Source organism: Carassius auratus, unplaced genomic scaffold, assembly GCF_003368295.1.
Source record: "Carassius auratus strain Wakin unplaced genomic scaffold, ASM336829v1 scaf_tig00023431, whole genome shotgun sequence".
Classification (NCBI taxonomy): Eukaryota; Metazoa; Chordata; class Actinopteri; order Cypriniformes; family Cyprinidae; genus Carassius; species Carassius auratus.
In genome coordinates, this window is record NW_020525269.1 from 35,000 (window position 1) to 62,865 (window position 27,866).

A 27,866-nucleotide genomic window follows, 5' to 3' on the forward strand; every position below is an offset into this window, starting at 1 on the left:
CCAGGGAAGGGGCTCCGAGCTCGGGAATGGCCCGAACCTAGAGTACCCCTCTGTATATAAAAGTGTAAAATGTAGGGGGGATGCTGATAAACAGTCAATGGAGACAGGTAGGCTAATTCAGCTGTATTTATACCCTAAGGTTGATTATCTTATGTGACCACCTGTGCTAATTAAGCTAATCTGACGTGCTCCTCCCAAACCTTGTTATGAAACTACATATTGTGAATGTATACATAATTGTGTGGTGCACAAAACCAGTCATTTAGGACCTTCTGTTTAATTTAGGATGCCACCTTAGAAGAAGGATATTGTCTATATAGGTGGTAGACAGCAAGGAAGCTAAAGCAACCTTTTTTTATTGTTTCCTTTTATTGTTTGTTTGTTTTGTTTTTTTTGAGGGGTGGGGTTTCGACTGTTGTACAGTTCCTGTTGTCATACTTTTTGCTCAAAGGCTCCTCATACTAGAGCATAAGCTGTCCATGGAGTTGTATTTGCTGACCGTCATGTACTTTTCTGTCTTGTTTGTCTAAATTCAGGATGTCGGGCCCTGGGGAAGGACGTCCTGGTGCCACATTGCATTTATCACTCGCTGAATTACTGCCGTACTACAGACTGCAGTGATTTAATTGAGGGACTCATCTGAATGAGGCAACACCTGTTCTAGACAGCACTGTTTGCACTCACCTTTCCCAGTGCTGATACTGATAGCTGGCACAGCAGCCAGTTCTCATTAGGTTCTTGATTAACAACATTGGCTCATAAAGTGACAGTCCTGGAAGGGGTTCAGGCCTTTGTGGACCATCTGTTTTGCTACACTTCTTTTTTGGGTTCAGACAGCAGATGTTCAGCCTGCGGTGCCCTCGGGCCTCACGATCTTGCTGTGTCTTCCCTCACACATGTAAGGAAACCGTCTGTTTGCTCCACCCCTCCGCTTCCTCTGTGACGCCGAAATTGTCAAGGTGATGGAGGGTCTTGAGGTTGAGGACATAAGCCCCGCCCTCGAGGCCACTGAGGAGTACTTGCACTGCCTCGATGACAATCAGGGAGATGGCCGGGTACATCAGCCCAAGCTTAAAGAGGCATCCACCATGGACAAGTTGAACTCCAGTGGGGTGTGGGGGCTACTGACAGGAAAGCAATCTGAAATATCACCCAAAAATATGGCCTGGGCGGAGCAGTCATCTTTCACTGTGCTAGGACTGCGACATGGAAAAAGGAACCGGGCCCGATCCACCAACGATTTGGCGGCTCATGCCAAAGAGACAAACTCCACCACCAATACATCCAGCGGCGGCTTCAAGCGTGGCCACAACCGCTCCCGTTCAGACGTCAACAACCGCACTTACACCGATAATGGCATCCCTGCCATTGACAAAAATACACTCAAGAACATGGCGTTGAATGACCACAGAGATGGTAAGAATTAACTAGTGTTTATTGTCTTTATTCATCATTTATGCATTTATCTTGAATCGATGTGTGGTGTGATCAAAGGTTAAATCAAATCTTATTCAAAACCAGGTGTTTCACTTAAGATTTTGTCTACACTCAAAGTGAAAATGCTAAGTGATTCCACATAATCGCAGCCAATCAGAACTTTATTCAAATTTAGTAGTGGATCCACTTTTTCAGCACCCTTTTTCAGCAGAAGTATTCTTCCATTATTTTTCCAACAGGGATTTGAAAAAAAAATAGTTAAAAAGGTACGAGGTGAAACACAGCATTGCAAAATTTAAAGCAAATGTTTAAGAAAATTTGAGTTTAAATGAGGAAAAGAACTATAATCCAGTTAAATATCGCAAATTACATAATCAAATAAAAAAGTGGAAATGAATAAACAGATTCTTTGATAGTTGACAATGCATAATCATTGCTAATGTAGGGTTTTTTTTTTTTTTTTATCAAGAATTCCACTGTTAAACACATAAAAAAATTAAGTTTAAAAAAATGATGTGAGCTGATCTGGCTATACCATTGGTTAAAATACTCATAGCTCACAGTAGTTCTGCAAGTTATTGTTGGGACGAGAGGGGCACTCTCTCACTTGTCACGTGTTGTGAATGACAAAACATGAAAAACAACCAACCTCCCTGAAAATAAAATTTACTTTCTAAAATTATAAAATAATTTCACTACTGTGTACACTTAAATAATAATAATAATAATGACAGTAGTAATAATAATAATAATAATAAAAGTAATGTAGTGTGGTAGCTTTTATCTCCTCACACCTGTGATTTGTTGTGTCTGCGTCTCTGTAAACACCGCTCACCTGCACTCTTTGCAGGAATCGCCTCCTTTTATGTCGAGGGGGTTCAATGAGTTTTGGCTTGCTTATGGTTTGCCTTGTTTGTTTGTTTCTGTTTGTCTTCATCTGAAAGGCTCTATTCAGACAAGGTCATACCAGAACAAGAACAGTAGAGATCTAGTGCAATATTAATAGAGATTAACGTGCTTGCTATGATTTAATACAATACGTTTACCAATACAAACCGTCACATTGTTTTAAAGCTTTTTATATCCACTGTAGTCTGGTTTAATTTTGTATTAACTCATTTTGAAAAGGCTGATTTATTTCTACATCCAGAAAATCAGCACTGATTTTGCAAAATGGCAGGTGATACCAATCCTCTTGGTTGTCCTTGCCTCTATGTTAAAACTTAATGGGGTAAAATGTTAATTACAGAAATGTGATTCTGTAAGGGAGCAACTGGAAAAGTTCCACGCTCCAATGCCCACCGTTTCTTGAGTGACTTGAGATTGAATCCTGGGTGACATTAAGATATTGGCAACCCACCCAGTGTCTAATGCTGATTGATCTACTGATTAAGACTGGAGAAACCCCAACACCCTTCACTGGACAGGTCTCCGTGTTTGGGTTATGCTTGACTTGCCTCTGTAGTTCATTACAAGCGTCAATTTTAATATAGTCTGCTTTGTTTTATGCTTATTATTTGATATCTACATTTTCAACTCAGAATGTTTTCACACCAGGAAAATTTGCTAGTTCACTTATTTTGGTTTGAGACCAAATACAATATTTTATTTGTTGTTGTTTTTTTTGTTTTTTTTGGTTTGCTTTCACATTGTCCTTTTTGCAAGTGAATTAGAAGTCGTAAACAAAACCACACATGTGCTAAGGTCATCGATTCATTGGTTCATCCATTCAGCCGTACCAGAGTTTGTTAGGACCCGGATCGAGACCATCTTCAGCTAGGTCACAGTATGGTTGTTTGGTCTGCACCCGACTGGGTTGCAAGGTCCCAGAAAAATTTCCAGCTCAAAGCTTACTCAAAACCCGCCCAAAAGGAATGAAAACTAGCCCAATTTTTGCCCTGTACAATCATAGCTGACAGCAGCTTTATTTCATTAATGCCCTTTAAAATAAACATTTTGATAAAAACATTTTGAATCTTAGCAAGACATATGAAATTATATTAATCTTTATTTCCTTTTTTTCCTTTTACCCTTTCTTTCATTTATATTATCAGCACTTTGTCATAATAAAACATAAAATTACATTCTAAAAAGTGCTGGGTTAAATTAGGGCTGCACAATAAATTTGGCCGATAATTAATGCGCATTTCAACAGTAAAGCCGGTTCTCTAACAAGCTGTGCAAATTCACGTTCATTATTAGCGTTTATTTGCGCGACTTGTCAGTTAACAATGGCTCCATGTAGTAACAGCTGCTCTATGTGAAATCACGCACCTGATGGAGTTTACCGCTGTTTAGATAACCGGCTTTACTGACGAGATGCACATGAATTATCAGACGATATTTATCGTTCAACCCTAGGTTAAATACTTCCCAGTGCAGGGTGAAATATAGACAATCCCAGAAATTGGGTTGTTTTGTCCCATCGGTTGGGTTAAATGTTTAACAGAAACTTCTGGGCAGTAACCCAACCGCTGGGTCAAAACAACCCAGTTGCTGAATTTGTACATACTTTACCAGTCATTTATCAGAATATTAATTTACCATTATTTTGGAAGGAATTGCTTGGAAAATGTAGTAAACACACACACACAGACTATTATTATTATTATTATTATTACACTTAAAAATTTATGGGATGAAAACAACCCAATCACTGGGTTTATCCATATTTTACTCAGTGCTGGGTTGCATTTAACCCATAATTTTAGTAGTAGTAGTAGTAGTAGTAGTAGTAGTAGTAGTAGTAGTAGTAGTAGTAGTAGTAGTAGTAGCAGTAGCAGTAGCAGTAGCAGTAGCAGTAGCAGCAGCAGCAGCAGCAGCAGCAGCAGCAGCAGCTTTAATTTTCTTGCACCATGAAAATCACTTTTTTTTTCTAGATTCAGTTTTTTCCATTTTATTTATTTTGTATGATTTATAAAAATGTATCATGAAAAATCTTGTCTAAAAACTTAAAAAATGTAATCAATATTTTAAATATAATATCATATATAACAATTAATTTCTGAAATGTGTATACATATATATTTATTTTTGTCAAATAATGATGCACAACAAAACTGAATGATTGATATGAAAACACGGATGAAAAACATTTGGGTTGAATGATATTCCGTACAGATAATAGTATAGAATTGGCCTATTATTTTGAGACATACATTTTACTATATCATAATCAGTAATATATTCCTGTAAAAATTTCTTTGGATTTGTCGTAAAGTTTTTCTAATAATACGTTGAAAAGCTCTCTCGGAGATGTTTTGGAGATAAAGTTCATAAAGTGTAATGCAAATGCAGTGTTTGAGTTTGTTTAAATAGCTTAGTTTTGTCTACTACACAGAGACTCTCAAAACATGCAGAATTATAAGCGACATGCTTTGACTGGCTGTTGTGTTCATTTCTGCCGTGTAAAAACCTTAACATCTAATTCTCTGGGTGAAACTCGCGTACTAGTTTGTGATGTGACATCTGCCTCTCCGATCTCAAGTTGCCAGGTATATATTCCAAGTATAATACGCATTAGTAAAAGGATCTGTTTTAATTTTTATTTGTCTATAGATGCACTTTGTGTGGCCGTTGTACATTATAAAAGTAGGCAAAATAAAACAGCAACCTGCATTTTTAAAATAGCTCAATTGTGCGGGAAAACCATGACCCTGGCAACACTGGCACTTGAGTGCAATTGCTGTATATAGAGCTCAAAATCTTAGGGTCAGTAAGAATATTCTTATTATTAGTTTTTTTTTTTTTTTTTTTTTTTTTTTTTTTAGCAAGGTAGCCGTAAATACATAAATTTTTTTTACAATAGATCACAATTAATCAAGCAATCCTGACAAAAAAAAAAAAGTATAACATGCTCTACACAAATATATTAAACAGCACATCAGTTGATGATAATAGGAAATGTTTCTTGAACAAATCAATATATTATAATTATTTCATGTATTCTGGCCTTAGATTAGTAATATTATTACCACACAAAAGTCAGTGGTTGGCAGATTTATATTTATTTCATTGTGGTCTCTGACAGTCAGTACAATAAAACTTACTATTTGTCTTTAATTGAAGTGCAAAGTGGGTAGAGAATATACTCTTAGCTGTATTCATGATGTCAAAGTTATGTTGTGACTCTTCCCTGAGTGCTGCTTTCTGTGTTTGATTATAGAGGGTTTAAATTTGTGCCTACTCATTTGCATGTTTATTGAACCTTAAGCAATACAATTCTATTGTTATATTGTTGAATATAGTTATACAGGTCTTACTCACCCAAAACTCTTGACTGGTAGCGTATATTTAGAACTCGTTTGATTATGTTTTATATAAATAAGTTCCATAAAGCCTTACTAGTTTGGCCTTTAAATTTGTCCAGATTAAAATTTCACTCAACTCAATTCTAGCCCACTGTGTGTATCTGTCTGCTTGTTTCCTTTTGAGTCATCACTGATTCCCTCATGCACATCCATGAGTGGTAGCACCACTAATACTGGTTTGTCTGTCTCAAATGGGTATTTTAGTCTTAGAAAGGTTCAGGCTCTGCAGGCAGACTGGCCTTCCACCAGCTCTCTAATTGGGTCATGTCAGCACGCCTCACGTCCTCTCTGCCGTGAAATTAGTAGTGACTCGTTCCATAGCTGCAAGCTATGCACCTTTGAAGACCTTTGAGTGCAAGGAGCCCCCAGTCATCCACAACGTCGCTCCAGAGTGGCAAAGCAGTTCATCTGTAGTAGCTTTTGCTTGCTACCCAAATGAACCCAACCCTCAGAGCTCACAGCTTATCAGCACAAGAGGGAGGGACTGTCCGTTATAAGTTACAGATGTATAGGAAGGTGCAGGCTTGACTGGTACATTAGAGATAAGTCTTAAAGAAAACAATACAGTTTACCCTCCTCCTGGCCTCTGTCTGTTTCTTTGGGTCTGGCCAGACCCAGATGGTCGGGGGACCCAGCATGTTCTCGAGGGCTGAGAGGAAAATGGGCAGTTGCCAGCTAAGGAAGTGTAGGGATGAGGGGTGTTGTGGACCAAAAGAGGAAAGGAGATAAAGAAGGGAGTATGTTCAAGAAATGGACAGGGAAAGGAAGGACTGAAAAGGAGTGCCAAAGATTAGGGGTCACTCTTTGCCATTTTGTTTGCACAGCAGCCTGATGCACAATAATGTTTCTTCCTGCTTTGAGGTGGCTGGATAGACTGCTATCACACAGCACAATAGCGTCCATCAAAGATGATGTGAACATCTCACACACACAGGGCTCCAGACTGACATGTTGCCAGCAAGTTCTGCAAAAGGAGGTAGTAGTGACGGGGTGATGGGCATATAAAATTAAAATGTATAATTAATTGATAGGTAGCAATATGTGGACAGAAAATCTAATTACTAAGGTTTTTCCTCATGCATACATTTAACTTTATAATTATTTCACACAATGTCTGCTAATTGTTCTAATGTTTATATATATATATATATATATATATATATATATATATATATATATATATATATATATATATATATATATATATATATATATATATATATATAATATAATATAATATAATATAATAATTTTCTGTTGTTCAACAATTCTTCTTATTTATTTGGCCAATTTTGCCTTTACGTTGGTAGAATAAAAAAAATAAGAAGAAAAAGAATAACCCTTTTGCTAAAGTCCTCTGAGAAATGTGATCCTCAAAAAAATCTCTCTTATAGTGGTTCTCATTTAGTTTTTTTTATTTTTGCTGATCTTTGTTAGTAAATTGTCTCAAATTATATATTTATTTAAAGTCATCTAAGGATCCTGAAAGCAATTCTTAAAATCATCAAAACAATCAGTTTTTTTTTCTTCTGTAATGCTTCTCATTTTTTGTGTGTGCCTTTTTTGTTGGTGAATTGGCTAATCAAAAATAATTGTACTTTATTTTCATTTATTAATTTATTAATTTTTTTGCTAGAGACCTCTGAGAAATGTAATCCAAAGAGAGCAGTGGTTAGTTCATTTTTGGCATTTCCTCCAGCATAAAAGGAAAATCTAATCATTTTGTTTAGTCTGATCACAAATTAAATTGTTTGTATTGTATAATTCGCCAAGAAGTACTTGATCCACAATAATTTCTTCCAATTTTCCTGTGCAATTACAGCTCTTGTTTTGCCATTAGCTTGACATGGTGTAGCCAAAAGCCCTAGTAATTATATTTACAGTTATTTAATAAACTTTTTTATTTAAACATTATTAGTCTTTAGTTTGTTATTGCCATTAAAGGTGCTCTTTCTGACTTTTTTTTTTCTAGCTCATAAGGAGAGCAGCCCTAGTCTGGTGAAGCAGGGAACGCTGGAGCACAGAGAGGGCCCATGGGGCCGTTGGACCACCTGTCACGTGGAGCTTACACCCTGTGAGCTGCGTCTATACAGCCTGGACAGCAGCGGCAACCAGCAGCTATGTGCCGCCCTCTCACTGTCCCATTGCCAAGGGGTGAGCGCACCGCAGCCGCAGGATGGACGTGTACTCCAGGCCGTCTTCTTTAACAGCACTCGTGTGCAGTTACGCGCACCCTGCCAGTGGGAGGCACTGGAGTGGCGTAGACTCCTATGGGACCGTGTCTTGGCTGCCCGTCCAGTCAATCGCAAAGGGGAGCCGGCCCGTGCCATCTCCCCTACCCCTCACGAACCTGATCCAGATGCGGCCACGGTGCCAGCCCCTCGACCCCTGGTACGTCCCACAGCCCTACCACTGTTCACCCAGCACTGTGCTGATGTTCTTAAGGCCGGTCTTCTGCACCAACTCACCGACCTCAATAACTGGAGGGCCTTCACGTTTGTACTGAGCCGCACTGAGCTGCAGGCCTTCCCGACCGAGGGAAGAGGCCCAGTGTCGGAGCCGTTGTTGAGTTACCCTCTGGCCTCTTGTCTGGCTGTGCAGCGGGATGATGAAGACGGAGACACCATCTCCCGCTTCCAGGCGGTCTTCCCTGATGATGTGCTGCGCTTGCGGGCAGAGACCGAGTCCAAGGCCCAGGACTGGGTGGAGGCCTTGCGCACGGCAGTGACGGCTCAGCGCCCACATTGGGAGAATAACCAAGTGGTGATAAGAAGTAAGCCAGGCAGGGAGCGACGGCACAGGGAGGCCCAGAGAGCTAAACGACAGTCCGTCACCACTAGCTTTCTCAGCATCCTCACCTGTCTGGCTGTAGAGAAGGGTCTTACTGCTCAGAGCTTCCGATGTGCAGGTGACCACTTTTTACAATGCACTTTCCACATTTCCTAATATTGTAACAGCTGTTTTAGAATTGGGTTCCTCATCAGTAAAATTGTCAGTGAAACTCACTAAGATTCAGTTGGCTGATTGCACGTTCATTTTATATCCATTGTGGTACAAATATGCCTGAATATTTAGTTAATTAGTCTTGATCACAATGTTTCTTTTTGGGGCCCAAATGTGACACTAGTTAATCATTCGAGAAATTAAAATAAATTAAAAGACCAATAAATTCTTAGAAATCTAGATCATTTTACATTAATTGAGGCCAATGTGCAATGATAACATCAAAAGTGCCGTAGACAAATTGGAAGAACCTAAAAAAGGTCAAATGAATTAAATTATTTTATGGTTTTTGTATATTACTAATTGATAAACAGAATTTTGTCATATTTCTTGAATATTTATTATTTAGCATCAAATATTGTATATTTTCAATCTGCTCATTTATCTACAGTTTTTTTACTAGAATATTATTATTATATTTTTATATTGTATTAAAATTGTGAAACTTTGTTTTGTATTCATTGCTTTATCAATTCCTCAGATGAATATCACATCTGGTCCCTATAATAAGTTCAGTCCCTCCAGTATTTGGCGTTTTTTCTACCATTGAATTTATCGCATAATCAAGCAAACTCCGCAATTTTTACAAAAGATTGCAAATTTTCATAATTGCCACAAATTTTCTGCATAATTTGGGCTTAGAAGCATCCCATGACATCATCGCAGTGCACATTCAGTCAAAGAAAGGCCTTGCGTTCTCATCAGGTCCGATTTACAAGAGCTAAATTGGATAAACAAACCGAAAGCGCAACGAATCCGCGCTACTAGTTCGGGCTGCGCAGACAGTTTGTATGCTTTTTTATTTTAAATGCTTCACACAACTTTTCCCAGCACTTCAATGATAGTTCATAATTTTTTTTATTGTAATTTTAGTATTCAGCAATTTTTCTCTCTGATCTGGATTTTTGACTCCTTAAATTTGATCTTTGCCATTCGAAAAAAGGCCATGCCTACTTGAACTTCAGATCACTCAAACCCCAAAGAAATAAATGTTCCACTCACTAAATAATTGTTTAAAACCAAATGTCACATTTTTCAACACATTCCACATGATCTGATCACCCAAACAAGCAGGCAACCATTATACAAAGACAACCCTCAACGTATGTCTGTAATTTGACATCTGTCATCTCTCCATTCCAAATACAGGTTATTTATTTTTATGTTGATGTCTTTGGCTTTGCAGTGGTGGCCTGGTAGATATCGGAGCCCTTATAGTTATGTGAGTTTAAGTCTATCACTTTCTTTCTCTGGTGTGAAATTTCCACCCTTTAAGTGGATATGAATGAAACGCTTTCCTGCCTGGTTGTAACAACCAGCTTTTTAATGCAGGACATTTGAAAGCCTCACCGAACAAGGACAGCAGGCACCTGACGATAATTGGCCCATATAAAGCGGAAAAAATCTCCTTTTAGAATCAAAGGCTCCCTGGATGCTGCGATCTGTGCGGAAGCTAATTGTTTGATTCGGGGCCACGAAAGAGATTTTTTTGAATGGGACGTGTCGGGCTAAATAGAACAGAACAGCTGGGTACATCCCTGCGCTCGGAACTCCCTCTCTCTCTTTCTCTCTCTCACCATAGTTTTTTTTTTTTCACCTAAAGAACGTACACTTTTATGAATCTTTCTTTTTATTTTTCCCCCCCAAACAGATTCTCACACGTTATTTTTCTTTTCTGTGTTGATGAGTTCTGTATTGCATTTGACATTTATATTGCGTATTTGTTTGAGTACATTTTTACAAATTTTAAAGGTGTAAATAGTGAGTGCTTATAAGGTAGAACTAGAAATTAAATAGTCTTCATTTTTTTCTTTTAAATTAGTATATTAGTAATATCTATCTCAGACCCTAACCCACATTCAAAATGTCACATAAAAGTGGGCCGATCATAACATGTTGTGGACATACGCCTTAAACATGCTACTGATAACACGTAGTATATTGAAGAAATGTGCCTGAGACTCCTGTGTTCTAATGTCTGTTTTATTCTACAGTTGATGCTAAAATTAAACAATTATTGTGTGCATGTGCAATAAGAGGACTTTTATCTTATGTGGGAGAGAGCATCTCATCCAAATGCAGGGTAGATGGAAAGAACAACCGGTCCATTCTGGGCTCAGAGGGCTGATGGTTAAAGGTGGTAGTGGCTCCTCAGTATGAAGAGTTTTGTCTCATTACTGTTGCAGTCTTTTATTATGTCCTGCTTTGTTCTCTGTCATTTGTTCACTTTGCAATACCTCTTGGCCCCAGTTTTTCTGCATTTACAAAAGGTTTTGTCAGCAAACCCAAATCCTATGTGGGTGTTACTGAAAGGGGTTGTGATGCATTCACATTGCTTAAAGATGACCTGGAGATGCTAAGGAAGGGAAGAAAAGCTATTGGAGTGTGATAGAAAAAGAAGGAACATTAGTCCCTGCCTTAGTTTGAATATGCATATTTCAAACTTAAACCATCTGTTGTTTCTATTAAGAATTTGATTCTTCCTTGTCCCAGTGTATGTGTTCGATGTCTAATGAGGTAGCATTTTGCCAGTGTTCCTTCTCTTTTTTTTTTCTTTTTTCTGCAGAACAAAAATGTAAGTTTTGTCATCATTTACTCACCTTCAAGTTGTTGAAAACCTGTATGAGTGTCCTTGTTCTGATGAACATACAGTACAAGACATTTTAGTGAATGTGGGTAACCAAACAACATGGGGATGTCAGTGGGGAACAGATACTGTCTGGTTCTCAACATTCTTCAAAACATCTTCTTTCATCCAGTTCATTTTAATAATTTCTAATTATTTTCAAAAGTATGGTGCATGTATTTAATTTCATTATTTTGTATTGTTTAATTTTATTGTTATTTATATATATATATATATATATATATATATATATATATATATATATATATATATATATATATATATATATATATATATATATATATATACATACACACACACACAGTACACAGTACAGACCAAAAGTTGGGACACACCTTCTCATTCAAAGGTTTTCTTTATTTTCATGACTATGAGTCACACTGAAGGCATCAAGGGCTATTTGAGCAAGAAGGAGAGTGATGGGGTGCTGTGCTGTGCCAGATGACCTGGCCTACACAGTCACCGGACCTGAACCCAATCGAGATGGTTTAGGAGTGAGCTGGACCGCAGACAGAAGGCAAAAGGGCCAACAAGTGCTAAGCATCTCTCGGGGAACTCCTTCAAGACTGTTGGAAGACCATTTCAGGTGACTACCTCTTGAAGCTCATCAAGAGAATGCCAAGAGTGTGCAAAGCAGTAATCAAAGCAAAAGGTGGCTACTTTGAAGAACCTAGCATATGACATTATTTTCTTTTTTTTTTCACACTTTTTTGTCATGTATATAATTCCATATATAATTCCACATGTGTTAATTCATAGTTTTGATGCCTTCAATGTGAATCTACAACTTTCATAGTCATGAAAATAAAGAAAACTCTCTGAATGAGAAAGTGTGTCCAAACTTTTGGTCTGTACTGTGTATATATATTTGTTCAATATTACATTTTGGTTGGGTTGGTTTGAATTGGATCACAGTTGTCCAGTTCCCTCTAGATCATCTCTCATCAAAACACTGCTGATCAGCACTTAATGAGCAAACTTTATTCAAATCATTACAGAATAACAGACCTTTGTTTAAGAGGGTCATGCATGCCATCCATTTGAAGCAGAAGGGGAGACCATCCTCTTTCCTCCTCTGTCAAGTGCACACACACGCACACATACACCCTTTTTCTCAAGCCAAATCACATAGTTTGCTTGAACCCAGCTTGGGCTTTTTTTCCACACACTTCTACTGAAGTACCCTGTGGAGCATACAAGGACAGCAGATCAAATGGGAAGATCCAGCTCTAGGTGGGAAAAGAGGGAGTGTAGGGTCAGGTGGAGAGAATGGGGTCCAAGGGACTGCTGTTTACATCAAAAAGATGGGCAGTGCATCTGTCTCAAGCAAACACATGTGTGAACACACTTACGCACGCACAACCTTATGCCATCTTTTTTTTTTTTTTTTTTGAAGTGGATGTCAGCTTGAATAGGAGACATCAAAGCTGGGGCTTTGTCGTCTTTTACGCTTATGGAGCCACAAAGCCCCACCCTGGGGTTCTTGTCCTGTTGAACTCGGCGGGCTGCTTGAAAGTGGAGCGAGTCGTAGTCTTTGCAGCAAGAAAACTGAAGGACCGAACACCTCCTCAGGAGCCATAACGTCTATTCTGCTAGAAAACCATTGTGCAAGTGGCACCTCAGAGAACCCCGCTTCACCTTTCTTCTTCCTGCAAATAGTTGCCGTTTTAGGGCAACAGGGTGCTGCTGAAAATGAAAGAGGGGAATCTTGCGGACAGTCACGGAGTGAACACATCAAACGCCTCTTGTTTGGCACAGCTCCCTATCTTTCCCACAGTCCCAGGCTGGCCCCACTTTTTGTGCAAGGAACATGCCATTCCCCTGCACTTATGCTTGGCTATGAGATTGGGAAACGTTGAGAACCATATTCAGTTGTAATTGAGTGGGTGTCACATTTGTGTCAGTTGGCTCAGAGTGGTTTGATGTCCATAGACATCACTGTACCTTCAACCTGGGGATATTTTCTGTGCGGTCTTTCTGTCTGGCTGTGTTGTGCAAACTTGCACCTTTTGTGTTTGAATGTATGTGGGAACTCATGCATGGGGCTGTGCTTTACTGGCACAGGCTGTGATGTCCACAGTACATAGAACCTGTGGTTTCCAAGTGGCCAACTCTTTCCCAGAAGTGATACGCTCTCTGGCCGCTGTCCAGAAGCTCTCTAGCCTGGAAATGTATCAGAACTTTGCTAGAAAGCTCGTTCAGATCATCTTGTTCTGTGGCTCATTCATACATAATTGTTTTGGCACTATGTTTACATGCAATTAAAACCATGCATTTGCATGCATTAAAAGTTCAGTAGTAGGACTAATTTGAAAGTCACATTATTTATTTCACAGTGATATTTAAAATAAAGTGATATTGTTGGTTATATTGTTGAAGTTGGTCAAACAGACCTAGGCTTATTTTGTATGTTTAACAAAAGTGTGTTATATTGCTTTATATTGCAAACTGGTCTTTATCGTGTTATTTTAAAGAATAACCATAATCATAAACGGGTTTGTAGCATAAATAGTTTTACTTGAATATTCTTCTAGTTATTTAAGTTGAACTTTGTTGTCCATATATTCTTTTTCATACCAGAGTTTGAGACATAAGTGAGCTGTTAGCTGCTGATTCTTCCGTTATCTTATACAAAACTGTGCCAATTGAATGGATACAGACATTGCCAGTTTTGAGTCAGTGTTTCTCCTTTAATTTTTGCACAATTTTTGTTTTTCTTTTGCTGAAAAGCACAGCCTCAACTAGCTCTCCCTTAATAACAGTCTTTGTAGCATGAGCGCTATACAACGATGTACTATTTTTGGAAAAAGGTGGTATTTGTGGGTTTACGCTCTGCATGTTTGCTGATTACAAGGCAGCTCTGACACACGACACCCTGCTGCATGGTCTGTGGTTCAGTCCAAATATCAGGCACCCATCAGCTGTGGCATGGGGGACACCACCTCTGACTTTTTATAGTCTGGGGTCCCTGCCCCTAAAAACCTCAAGTTTACATTGGCAGCACAGTGCAGCGCATGATGTTAGCGCCTAACCTCAGATAGAACAACCCATTACGTATTGGTTTGGAAATGGAATAGAGTGAATTTTCTTTTCTTGGTCCGAAATGGCAGTATTCCTTGGCAACGTATTGTGCAAGAGTCTTGCTCACAAAATAACATTTGACCAGTTTTTAAGTATTTTATTATGCTTCCAAAACAGCAAAAAAAATTATAGTTCTCCTTTAAAATCTCATAAGACGTTGCAGGGCAATCATAACGTTAATGTCATCATCAAATTATATATATATATATATATATATATTCTTAAAAAAAACATTAATCTGGCCAATCTTACTGACCACAACATTTGAACGGTAGTTTACATATTGCAGTTGATTTTTGTTGTTGTTGTTGTTCCTTATTCTTATTTTATTGATGTATTTTAAATATATTTAATATGTACATTTACAATATTTAAAATGTAATGAATTTATGGTAATTCGCTGATACAGTCATTTGTCACAGCACTATAGTGTTGTGAATATAAATTGAATTGGAATATAATGCACACATGTTCACTTTTAAATTAATTACTTTGTTAATTTTGGGGTTTCCAAACTCATCAGCACGTGTTCACTGTAATTTTTATGGAAAGAATAGTTTGAACAGTCTGCTAAACATCTCCATTTGAACTGCACAGAAATAGAATGCATGAGGTTGAGTACATGATGACAGACTGTCATTTATTGGTGAACTAACTGTTTTGAATCGGATGGTAAATGGTGTAATTTTGCACGTACATCATCCCTGTCTTCGGCTTGGCCCTTTACAGCCAACTTACAGTGCATCAAAAAATAGACCTACAGCGTTGCCTGTAAACACTGTAATCAGTGTCTCCCTCTACAGATATTTGTAGCGATAACATTCTACATCCTTCTTTTGGAGACTGTGTTTTCTGACTTGTTTTTGTCCTCTCTATCCTGCTTACCATCTCGTCCACATTTCTTCTTCTCCCTATGAAGTGTATATCTGCTGCTACGCTCCACTGAAAAGATTGTACAAGTCCATATCCGTCTGCGCCTGTTCCTTTCATTCTCTCGTTTTATTCTTTGAACGTCCACACTGTCCTGGCTCTGGTTCTTCCAGATGGTTAGGATAAGGGACACCTGCCATGTTCACAATCACCTGTTTTGGTTCCTTTGGGATAAGCCCTTTGCTAAACTGTTTGAAGACATCTTGAACAACGATTAAAAGACAAAAGCGACGCACTTTCATGAGATATCTTGTAATAAATGTGCTCAGTATTTATGCCTGTTCCGTACTAAGAAGCATTTAGATTCCTTCTGTTGTGTCTGGGAGGGTAAAAACACCTTTTTAGTTTGGGTTTTTATCAGCGACTTTATCGCTGCCTTTCATGTAGTATAAATCTTTTGAATCCTCTGGATCATCAGTAATATGTATCTGTGTGTAGCCAGGTTTGTGTCGTAAACCTTGACATATCAGTACACAACCCAAACAGATTGATCACCTTCTGCTAATGATTGTCAAATTTTAACAGGGTCGTGCCCTCATCAGTAGATTAGGTGATCATTAACGCTGTCTTTAACCCAGAGTTGATCTCTCCTGTCCCAGGTTTGATTGTGTTGTTTGAGGTTCTTCCTTTTTATTGTTGCTTTGTTTTTCCATTCAGGATGCCAGAGGCCAGTGGGTCTGTCACGGTGCAAGGCCAAAGTTTGCTCTTATAGCGGTTGGTACTACTGCCCAAGTTGTCACCAGGACAACCTCTTCCTCATTCCTGCGCGTCTACTGCATAATTGGGACACTAACAAACACAAGGTATGTGCATAGACCTGTATATCCAATCCATTAATAGTATCATTAATAAATCTGTACGTTTTCTTGGTGCATTTGAGTCTAGAAATCAGCTTTTGCACTACCCAGCAAAAGAAACCAGGCATCCAACAGAAGCTGTAAGTGATGATGATTAACAACTCCATTTTTGTGGCCCAGGTGTCAAAACAAGCGAAGGAGTTTCTGGAGTTTGTTTATGAGGAGCCCCTGTTAGATGTCCAGCAGTTGAACCCGTGTCTGTATGAGCATTGCGAGGCATTGGCAGCCGTTCTCAAATTGAGACAGCAGCTCCAGTCTCTCAGGGCTTACCTCTTCAGCTGCCGGGCCACAGTGGCAGAAGACCTTCGCCGCAGGTGAGCGATGCCAAGAGCAGGAACAGGAAAATTGGGAAAGTAAAAGTAAGACAGGTTAAACATGATAAAATGGTGCATTTTCATAATGCACATTGTATGTGGATCAGCTTGTGCTGGATTTGAAACAATGTGAACCAACCACTGTGTATAGCGAACCAACAGATTATTAAAGGGGGGGGGGGGTGGAATGCTATTTCATGCATACTGAGTTTTTTACACTGTTAAACTGCTAAACATGGACAAAGTTTCAAAAATTAAGTTGTACGTTTGAAGGAGCATTTCTGTTCCAAAAATACTCCTTGCGGTTTGTCACAAGTTTCGTAAAGTTTTTTTCGAGTATGGCTCTGTGTGACGTTAGATGGAGCGGAATTTCCTTATATGGGTCCTGAGGGCACTTCTGCCGGAAGAGCGCGCGCTCCTGTATAGCAGAGCACTGACTGAGAGCACAACAGACTTCACTGATCAAGGCGAGAGCGTCGCGAAATGTCACAAAAGAAGTGTATTTTTGGTTGCCAGGGCAAGACAACCCTGCACAGATTACCAAAAAAAAAAACAGAATTAAGGGACCAGTGTATGGAGTTTATTTTTACAGAGCATCAACGGAGTTGTGCAAGTGTTTGTGTTTGTTCCCTGCATTTCGAAGATGCTTGTTTTACAAACAAGGCCCAGTTTGACGCCGGATTTGCACATCGTTTATTTCTTAAGGATAATGCAATCCCAACGAAAAAGGGTCACGATCGTGTGTTGGAACCGCAGGCGGTGAGTAAAACTGCTTAAAATATCTCTGCTTTCTTGTTAGTGCGTCCGCCTCCCATGCCGGAGACCCGGGTTCGAGCCCCGCTCGGAGCGAGTCGTTGCTGCTGCTGCTTTCGTTCAGTTTCAGCCTCGGGATCTGATTCTGGATCATAAATATACGCTGAATCTGACTGTTAGCCATGGTTTGTTTTGGATGTTTTTTTCCTAAAGGTAATGTCACAGCTTCCAAACGCTCTCAACGCAAAAGCCTACTGGCGCTCGTGATTCTTTAGCTCCGCCCACACGTCATGCCTCCAGCCGGTCGTGTTTTTCCGGGAAAAATCGGTACAGACTATCTTTCTCTTATGAATATAATAAAACTAAAGACTTTTTGGAGTTATGAAGGATGCAGTACTACTCTATAGGTACTCAAGATTAACAGGATATTGAGTGAAAACGAGCATTTCACCCCCCCTTTAATTATTTATTATTGTGAGTTACTGCAGTATAGTGATCAACCAGTAATGATGTTTCAGTTGGCAGTGTGATGTCACATGATCTTATGTTAGTAAATTTCATATATTCAAAATTGCTGATGTTAAGCGGGTTATTGAATGATGTTAAATGGGTTTGTGAAACTGATCTCAAATTGGACCAATATAAAAGTGAGTGTTTTCTCACCTATTTAAAAAAAAAACTCTATGGCTGATTATTGTGACAAAATTATATATTAAGAAAATCAACATGGAGCAAGAGCAAAACTCACTTGGAAGACTGTAGAAGAAAAAAGTTGTTTCATCATATGTTTGATTTTCATTTTTTTTTTCTCTTGGTAAGAGCCCGCTTACATTTTTTTTATTGTTGTTAGTTACGTCAAAACAGTTGGAGTTACAAAGTCAGTAAGATAAGGTAAGTTCAGAAATATTTCATTGATATCAGTGCATGAGTGTATAAATATTTCCCAGTTGTAGTACTACAGTGATTCTGATTACAGTGTTTGATTTAGGCCAGCAGGGACACACACCGAGGTTTTCCTCTTTCTGCTTCGTAGATTTGTAAGATAGGACTGGAAGTTAATATATTGTGGAACAACATAAATATTTGTGAAGTCTTGCAAGGCACACAGAGTAGTGGATGACTGCCGCTGGTTGCATTTGGTTTATTGCCCTGCCAGTATGTACAGAGGGAGCTTGCTTGTAATGTATTAAGCTTGTAGCACTAACAAAGTATGAATTTTTAAAAGCTATTTCAAGGAATGCATTTGGTTGCTGGGAATAAGATCCTTAATGCAGATCTTTTGTGGATTCCTAAGGGCCAGGTTCAGCAGGAATGTAAAGGAGCTGTGTTTATGCAAAGGTTTTGGCACTAAAAGGCTTGTCTATGTGATGAATGCTTCATGCTCTTACCAGGGTCAGTGTGGAGACCACAAGATTGCGCTAAGAGGCCTTAAACATTCACACCATGAGAGACGAAAGCGTGTACAGCTCTGTGATGAAATATTACATAATGGAAAGCTATCTCCAGCTCTTTCCCCAAAAAATGACTCAACTTCTTTTATACTGACATTCAATCATCAGAAAAAGACAACTGTTTACTTAATTTAGGGATAAGCGGAAGTTTAGGATATTTCACACAATTTTTTTTTTTAACACAATAAAGTTTACTCACCCGTTTGTCACAATTTTGTGTGTGTGTGTGTGTGTGTGTATATATATATATATATATATATATATATATATGTATATAGGGCTGGGCAAGTTAACGTGTTAATGCATTAACACATTATCGCATTAATTGATTAATGTTGACCATTATTTTAGATCGTAAGATCGGTACTGGCTTGGGATGTGTGTCATTACGCATATCAATCAATGAGAGCATTTGGGTTAGGCCTAAGACTGCAGCAGCGCTCGCGACTTCATAAGTGGGAGGTAGGAAGTTTCCGATGACGTAAAGACAGCCCACATCGTGACTATATTAATATAAATACAAATTTTTGTAATTCAATACAGTTAACGGTGGGAACTTTTGTCAAACATTTGCATATTTTTTTTCTTTTTCTCATTAAACCAAAGGTGTTCATCAGTGATTGTATATCAAGATTTTGTTTGTTCTTTTACCAGAGCACTCCAACCCTACATGCATACGAGCATGGCACGGACCGATCACACATACTCGGGCACGGATAAGATTGCCTAGTGTGAATACGCAGTTTTTCTCCCGCATCCTGCACACACACGAGTCTCTAACAGCCTGCACCCGTACTCGCCCAACAAGTGTTGTCTCGCGCTGCACTTTGCATTGGGTCCCGCAACCGTGACGGTTTCTACTCGGAAGGTACCTGTTGTGACATACCGTGACATGTGAATGTTATGATCGAGGATCTGTACTCTTGAGCATAGCTTGTTATAAAATATAAAAATGTTAATTCCCTGGCAGTGGCAAATAGCTTTGGACATATATTTAGTTTGATTACATTACTGTTATAATTTGAGATTTACAAGAAATATTTGAACTGCTGTAAAATGAATACTGCTATAAAAATGCACCATATTTGATTAAAGTGTTGACAAACAAATGCTATTGCACTTCTGTTAATATAGCAGTAATTTAACTAAAAGTGAACAGAACACTACTTTTGAATTCATTATTGAATTTTGTGCATAACAATGCGATTAATCGCGATTAAAAAAAGTAATCATTATATATATATATATATATATATATACATATATATATATATATATATATATATATATATATATACATATATGTGTGTGTGTGTGTGTGTGTGTGTATTTAAGCAGCACAACTTTTCTCAACATTAATAATATTAATAATAAATGTTTTCCCCAATATTGAAGTATTTACTGCATTTTTTACTGTTTGTGTCCATACAATGAAAGGCAGTGATGTCTAAAACAACACTGGCCCCTATTGTGTTCCACCGAAGAAATTAAGTTGTGCATGCTTGTATCAACATGAGGTTGAGTAAATGATCACAAATGTTTCAGTTTTTGGGTAAACTATGAGGAAACTGCAGTTTATTTCTCCCAGTGTCCTTGAAACACATCCTTGGAATGACTTTGAATTTTTTTGTGGTAAACTTGATCTTTTTCTATTGAAATAAAGTATGGCATGCCAAAAAACGTCCAAAAAGGAACAAACTTCAGATGTTGACTTAATGGTTGCTAATGCACTCTTAGCTAAATGTTCAGAACACTGTTTGTTGTTTGAATCACTGAATTATTGAATGGGCCAGTTCCCTTTCCTATGTATTGGCTCCTTTGAACTCCATGGTGACGTAGAAGCAGGATGGCCGTTTGAAGTTCAGACGTGTGGGCTCTAGCAAAGGGAACCTCAGTTTGAACTGAATATCTTCCCAAAGTTCATCTGGTTGGAGCAGTCCCAGCTGCCTACTGAGTGGTGACTTTATCTGGCCGCTGTGTTTACGGGGCACAGCAGCGGTGAACCTAGCAGGAGGCAGAGCTAGAGGACTAGTGTTTATGGCCAGGCTATTAGCAGGCATCAGGCTAATGCTTCACTTTTCCAAACAGTGTAGGATTGATGAGGGCGGTGGCGCTAAAATATTACCTTAGCCATTCATTGCCCAGGCAGGACGCTCATCAGTGGTTGTGAAGAGGCCCACGAGTGTTTACACTAGACCACAGAGAGAAGGAGGAGAACAGTCACAGTCCACACTGTTGAGCCTGATCTAATGCACCTCACTGATCCACAGGGCATCCACATTCATGCTTTACTACCTTTGTCTGTACCTTTCATTAGTTTTCACTCATGTCTCGGGTTGGGAAATGAGAAACGCTTTTAAAATGCATTGCAATATTATTCATAGATACTTCAATACTGCCACTGCCACATTTTGAAACAAACAACATAACCAGTATAGTCCATTTCCAGAACTATTATGCGATTATGTTATCGGTGCGATCAGTATATTAAAAATGTTTAATGAATTGTTCTTATGAATCGGTTCTTTTTAGTGAATCAAAACCACACAGTGTAGTCCAGGTTATTCCTGAATGAATGTTTTTAGTGAATCAAGCACCTACACCTTGGTGTTTTTTGTAGTGTTTAAGACGTGACAGGCATAGTTCACCCAGAAATGAAAATTCTGTCATCATTTACTCACCCTCAAGTTATTCCATACCTGTATGAATTTCTAAATAATGTAATGAAATGTGAATTATACTCTACCTTTCAAAAGATTGTTGATGGGAAGAGGTTTTTTTTTATTTTTATGTTCACGAAGTGCCTTATTGTTTACTTAGGCTGCTAAATTTTTAAATACAGTAACATTGCTATCCTATCCTATTATGTAATATTATAAAAGTTAAAAAATAGCTGTATATTTGACATGTAAATTATTTAGGTGTTTGCAAAGCTGAATTTCCAGTCTCCATTTTCACGTCATCAGAAATCATTCTGCTATGCTAATTTGATGCTCAAGAAGCATTTCTCATTGTTCTCAGTGTTGTGCTGATTAATATTTGTGGAAACTGTAATGCGTTTTTTCAAGATTCTAGTTGAAAACAGCAGCATTGGAATAGATTTTTTTTTTTTTTTTGTACAATATAAAAATATAAAGCTTTTGAACGGTAATGTACTTTTTGTTTGTTTAGTAGTGTTTTTAATATATAGTTAAGGACAATTATTGGATTCTATGTCACCTCTTAAACATCTGTGAAAAGGAGTAAATGTACTTTTTACAAGAATTGCCTTACATTTAGGCCCAATCCCAATTCTACCCCTTAGCCCTTCCCCTTCGTGTGGTCACGTGAAGGGGTAGGGCTGTCTCGATTCTCTTTTGGTTGGAGATGTAGGGGTAAGGGGAAGGGCCGAAGATTTTTCGGGACCACACTTCAAACGAAGGGGTATGAATTATCTTGGCAACATGGCTGCCTACAGCGAACAAAAAGACACATAAATGTAAGCTTTTTTGGCACAAATAAAGATTTTAACGATAAGTAATCATTTGTTTTATGTTACATTCAATTGTGAGTTCATATTAACGGTCATGTAACGGTCATTGCTAAACCATTTTCTCAAATATTGCCTATTCGAGAGAGTGAGAAAGAGAAAGAGAGAGAGAGAGAGAGAAATGGAGGTTGCGTGTATTTGCGTCTGTTCGTTTATCTTTTTAGAGTGAGTTTACTTAAAATAGAATTGGAACTTTCTTACCATTTTTGTTTCATACAATGCTATTTTTCATTTGTCTAAATAGTTGGTTTGTATAAAATTTGCACAATTCTCTGTAACTGCTACAATAACTCTGTTTACATAAATATGGTGCCTCCAAACTTTTCTTCTTTCTTTGCTTTTGACCAATTACAGACTGCAGCATGTCCTACAGTTTCTCTGTCATAAAAGTGTACCTATCCACAGGCAGTCGAGAGAAAAGAGCAAAATCAGCATACAGTCTCTTGCTTATGGGTTTCCTATGTCCACCCTCTGATTACTGCGGACGGATTTGGTTCTCTTTTGTTCGACAACAAGCCCCATATCGCCTGGTTACCACCACTGTAAACACTTCTATGTATTTACCCTGAGAAAGGACAAAAGATATAGACATGGAGCTCTGCCATGAGCAGAGATGAATTTATGCTTGAGGAGATAGAAGGCCAAAAGATAGACTGTCACCATAACCAGAAGTAAATGAACACCCCGAGAGATGCAGGTTTCTTTTCACACACTGTCCTGACTTGAACAAGCTTGACAAAGGCAGGCAAATCAGCGTAACAACACATCCGCAGGGATTAAGTTAGGATTTCATCTTGTCATACAGAAGATAGCGCATTAGAGCTTGGAATCTTGTCAATGCAATATCTTTTCTTTGTCAGCCTTCCTAAGATGTTCAGTAATACCTCACTTGTTATATCAGATTTGCGGGTATGTAAAGCTTTGAGCTCTGTGGTTTCCAGACTCTTTATTAGGCATTCACGCCTCTCTTAAGGCCGCAAATCTGTCAGGTGTGATCTGTAAACACTTCAGTGGAAAACTCTTTATTATTACAATAAAGATTTGATTTATTTATTTTTTTCTGGTTTAGCATTCCTCTTATTAATTCAGATTCTTTAAAAGTCTCATTTACGATTCTTTTAGTAATCTTAAGCACTAAATTTGTTAATAAAACCAATAATATTTTGGGGGAAATTTAATTCCATTGATGAATTTCACGATTTTCTAATGAATGTCAAATTTTTCCATTACGAGTTATGAGACTCGTTTGAGACAAGACAAGACAAGACAAGGTTTGAGACAATTTCGATAACAAATACATTCAAAGCAAATTTTGAAAAAAACTGTGTTTATGTAAGCTTTTTTTATTAACTTCAGGCTCTATGTGTAGATACACTACAGAACAAACTCATAAGAGCCATTGGTTCTGGAATCTGACTAAAGTGTTTTTTGATTCACTACAATGGTTCATGAGAATCATTGTTTGGGAATCAAACTACTCCTGTCATACTTTATGTTTCTGATTTACTAAAAAGAACCAGTTCTAAAGAATCATTTGTGTAGGAACAAGTTGTATTACACTGGTTGAGCTGTGTGATTTGGATTCATTGATAAGGTCATATCAATCAAAGTAATTTTTTCAGCAGTCAAACTTCAGTAAGCAACTATAAACTTTATGCTTTGGATTTAGTAGTGACGTGATTGCTGTTTTTGATCAAAATTGATCTTTGTTTTTCATGAATTAATTTCTCTGACACATCTGAGAACCATAAAACATGGTCAAGACAGCACATTTAAACTCAGTCTTTGGGTTTTAATGCATATATTTCGTAAATCTCAAACAACGCACGACATCTCTTGAAAAAGAACACAACAAAGCAGCTGTCATCAGCTCTATTTGTACTAATGAGACCTGCTGCAACTCTCTTGTCTCTTGACCCTTAAGCTTTCCATAAACAAATGAAAAGAGATTTCATCCCCATCTTAGTAAACATCCCACCCCCTGCCTCCATGCCTCAGTTTAGACTTAGATTAGCACCGTAATGATGGCTTGGCCTAATGAGGCCTGAGGGATGAGCTGGGAATGGGGCTGTCTGGAGTATAGCCATACTTCTCTTCAGCCAGCAATGAAATCATGGCAGCGAATGAGAAAAACGGAGATCCACCACAATCCCCAATGTTGAAAATTGAGGTGATGTCCAATGATGCACACATCAATGTGGGCCACATGCATCAACACAAACTATTTTAAATCATATGTGATTTTGTGTATATATAATATAATAGCTACATTTACTTCTAAATGCCCTATTATAGCTCAAAACTACCCAGCATACTTTCCTCCCATGTCATAATGCCATGAATTCCCTCTCTCCTGTCTCTTAGCTGTGTTTGTGGCCTGTAAGCCTGTGTCTAATTGGCAACATCTGTCTGACGGGTTCCTAATGATGGACCCAAGCCGCTGAGGAAGTGGAGTGGATGAACTATTAGTGGGCAGGAGTAAAGATGCACTGGTTTCCACTGCCAGACTACTTAATCGATCCAATTTTCCAGCCTTTTGTGGTTAAAAAAGACTGGATCCTGTTCAAGTAGCCAGCTATAGTACTGTGTCTACACCAATAGGATTGTGTCTGAATGAATAGATTTTTTTTTTGCATCTCCAATGAGGATCGTTTCATTTGAAGGATTCATCTGTTCTGTTTGCTTAGTTGTCAGTGGATATTATGCATTAACTAGTGGCGTGGTTAAGATGAGACCGATAACGCTCAGTTTTTCATTTCATTTGCCTCCTGTAACCGCGTATCATCTCTTTCTCGTCATCTCACAGTATGCCTGTTGCTTTCCCCGTCCCCTCTTTTCTGGATAATTCTGTGGGCCCTTGAGTTGTAATGTGAACAGGCGTGGGTGAATGAGAGCGGGAAAGAGCGAGTGTAGGCTCATGGGAGGAGAGAGGTGAAGAGGGCCATAATGGCTAGCCAGATGGAGAGAGAGAGAGAGACAGAGCCGCCCCACTTCACCCATAATACGGGGTAGTGCTTTTAAATGCCTATTTTACAGCCTTTTTCCAATTCAATTGAATTAACCCCCATTTCCAAGCAATTTGGAGCCATGTTGTCATGGTTACAGAGGTGGGATGATGGGATTCTAGCGTTCCACCTGAAATGGATCTGTATGTATATGTGTGCAGGCTAATGCAGTTTTTAATTTTTTTTACAGATATGTGCAGGCTCAGATATGATTTGAGGTAATATGCATATGCTTTTCATTCTAATGTGATTTTTCTCGCTGTTTCTGCAGGATTTTTCCAAGAGAATACCTGCTACAGCATGTGCACCTCTACTCATTGGCAGACCTGCAGCAGGTAATTTGATCTCTTTCCTCTCAATCTCAGTTTTTCTTTATACACTTACACATGTAAGTAGGCTCACATGCTTATTTTTGATGCTTATTTCATGCCATGTGGGAAAATATATTACTTACTTAAGAGTACTTAAATTAACAAAGATTTCATAAGCAAATGCGCAGGATGTAGAATGTTGGAGATTTCAAGCTCAAAAACAAAAAAGTATTGAAATGAAATGTCATTGCAATAGATGCAACATATCAACCTGAATGGCACTGACAATCAAATTAGTTTTTCTTTAGTTTTTTTTTTGCTTATGTTTGCTTATGTGTGTAGTGATTTATCAGTAATTTTACATGGTGTCCTAGCATAGTAACCACAGATATTCATCAATGTGACAATAAATATGATCTAATAATATTTTTTTTCCTTGAATGTTTAACAATTTAAGTTTTTTTTTTTTAGTCTTTTTTTTATTATTTGTATTTAATTCAGTGAGCATGCAATAAATCTGATCAGTAAAAAGTGTAAAAGTGGTAAAATAAGTGTAAAAGTTTTTTTAAAATAGCCCAAGAAAGTATCATGGTTTTCACAAACATATTAAACACCACTGTTTTCAATAATAAGAAGTGTTTCTTGAGTACCAAAACAGCATATTAGGGTTATTTATGATGGGTCATATGACACTGCTGAAAATTCAGCTTTACCATCACAGAAATAAATAACATTTTAAAATAATTTACAGTATTTTAAATTGAATAAATGCAGTTTTGGTGGGCATAAGAGACTTCTTAAAAAAAATATTTCTGATCCAAGTCTTTGTTGCCTTTTCGTTTAAAACAAAATAAACTTTTTGTGTGTGTGTGTGTGCTTGACAAAATAAATTAAATAAATGCTTGACATCCAGGACATTCGTGCATTTTTGTGTGGCTGATGTGTTAACATCTTTTTCTGGGCCTGTATGTTCACATTCCTCCTCGTCCCACCTGATTCTGATAAAAGACTTCATCACATTCTCTCTCTCACACACACACACACACACACACACACCTGTAGCACACATCATCGCCATGCGGAGTGTCTGTTCAGTGTCATGTGGCAGTGGGAGTTGAGAGGCTGTGAGAGTGAACTGTGTTTTTCACACCCTTCCTCTCAAACCCTGACGCTCACAGAGTCACTGTAGATCTGTGTGCAGCCTCAGTGTCAATGACACATTAACCTTCTGCTTTTCACTTTCTGTTGTGAATCCATCTGTTAATACGGTTAACCAGATTTCCGCAGGTCTCAAAAATGTCTTGAAAAGTAATTTTCCCTTCTACAGATGAAAGTCTTAAATCTAAACAGAAAGTCTTAAATTCATAAAATCGTGGCATTAAATGTTGCATAAAAGAATGCTTTTGTTAGTATTTTTGTCTTTGTTTTTCAATACAAATATCTAAACTACTTTAGTCTTGTGTAATCAAGATACATTTACATTTACAAGATAAATTTACAAGATACATTTACTTGAGATACAGAATGAAGATATACACTTTTTAAAAAAGTTTCTCTTTTTTTTTGGCAAAATGAAATGACTTTATGCTTTAAAGTAAGAACAATTTTTGCATATTTTTGTGACATATGAAAACTTGTTTTGTGTTTGATTTTAGTCAGTTTCTCAGAGCCCACTGGAAGATATTTGTCATTTTTTATAATCATGAATTCACTTTTTATTTAATGAACTATTCCCAGAAAAAAAAAATCTTAATTTAAGATTCATTTGCACTGAAAAACAAAACAAAGGTACTTAGAAGGATCAGTTTTGTGCAGTGTGATTACAGTGAAATTAATTTAAAAATAATGGAGATCAGTTGGAAGTTGTGCTGCAATACAACTCATGTTCTCTTTAGATATTTATATTTAGAGAACATACTGACATATTGCGCTCCCTTTAATGTATACTTTAAGAAGTCTTAAATTAACCTTCATAAAACTTGCAGAAATCCTGGTTACTGCTCATACTTTGATCAATTTTAATTAATTTGCTCCTGTTTTTTGGCTTATTGTAGCATCATCTTGTTTCTCTATTCTCACAGTCATTAAAATTCTCAGTTGAACTAAAATTAAGAAATTGACATGCTTATAAGAAACTGTGCTCTCATATCTCTCTCTCTCCTTTCCTCAGCCCCCTGTTATCATGCATGAATTTTTGTCACTCCTCTGTTTCTAAGGAGTGACCCTTGCCCTTATTTT

The 27,866-nt window shown here is 37.9% G+C and overlaps 1 protein-coding gene across 4 annotated transcripts in view; it reads left to right on the forward strand.

Annotated features, from left to right (window-relative positions):
- LOC113077872 (pleckstrin homology domain-containing family M member 3-like) overlaps positions 1-27,866 on the forward strand; it is a 42,181-nt gene that overhangs the window by 2,460 nt on the left and 11,855 nt on the right. For 2 of the 4 annotated variants that reach the window (XM_026250133.1, XM_026250134.1), the window contains 5 exons: positions 537-1,416; positions 7,720-8,655; positions 16,066-16,211; positions 16,386-16,579; positions 25,589-25,652. In XM_026250133.1, coding sequence (XP_026105918.1) covers positions 963-1,416; positions 7,720-8,655; positions 16,066-16,211; positions 16,386-16,579; positions 25,589-25,652 — 1,794 coding nt within the window. In that variant the 5' untranslated portion in view covers positions 537-962. Of the gene's footprint in view, positions 1-536; positions 1,417-7,719; positions 8,656-16,065; positions 16,212-16,385; positions 16,580-18,182; positions 18,224-19,437; positions 19,964-25,588; positions 25,653-27,866 lie in introns of those variants that run through there. The other 2 variants (XM_026250136.1, XM_026250135.1) reach the window with 2 other exon arrangements.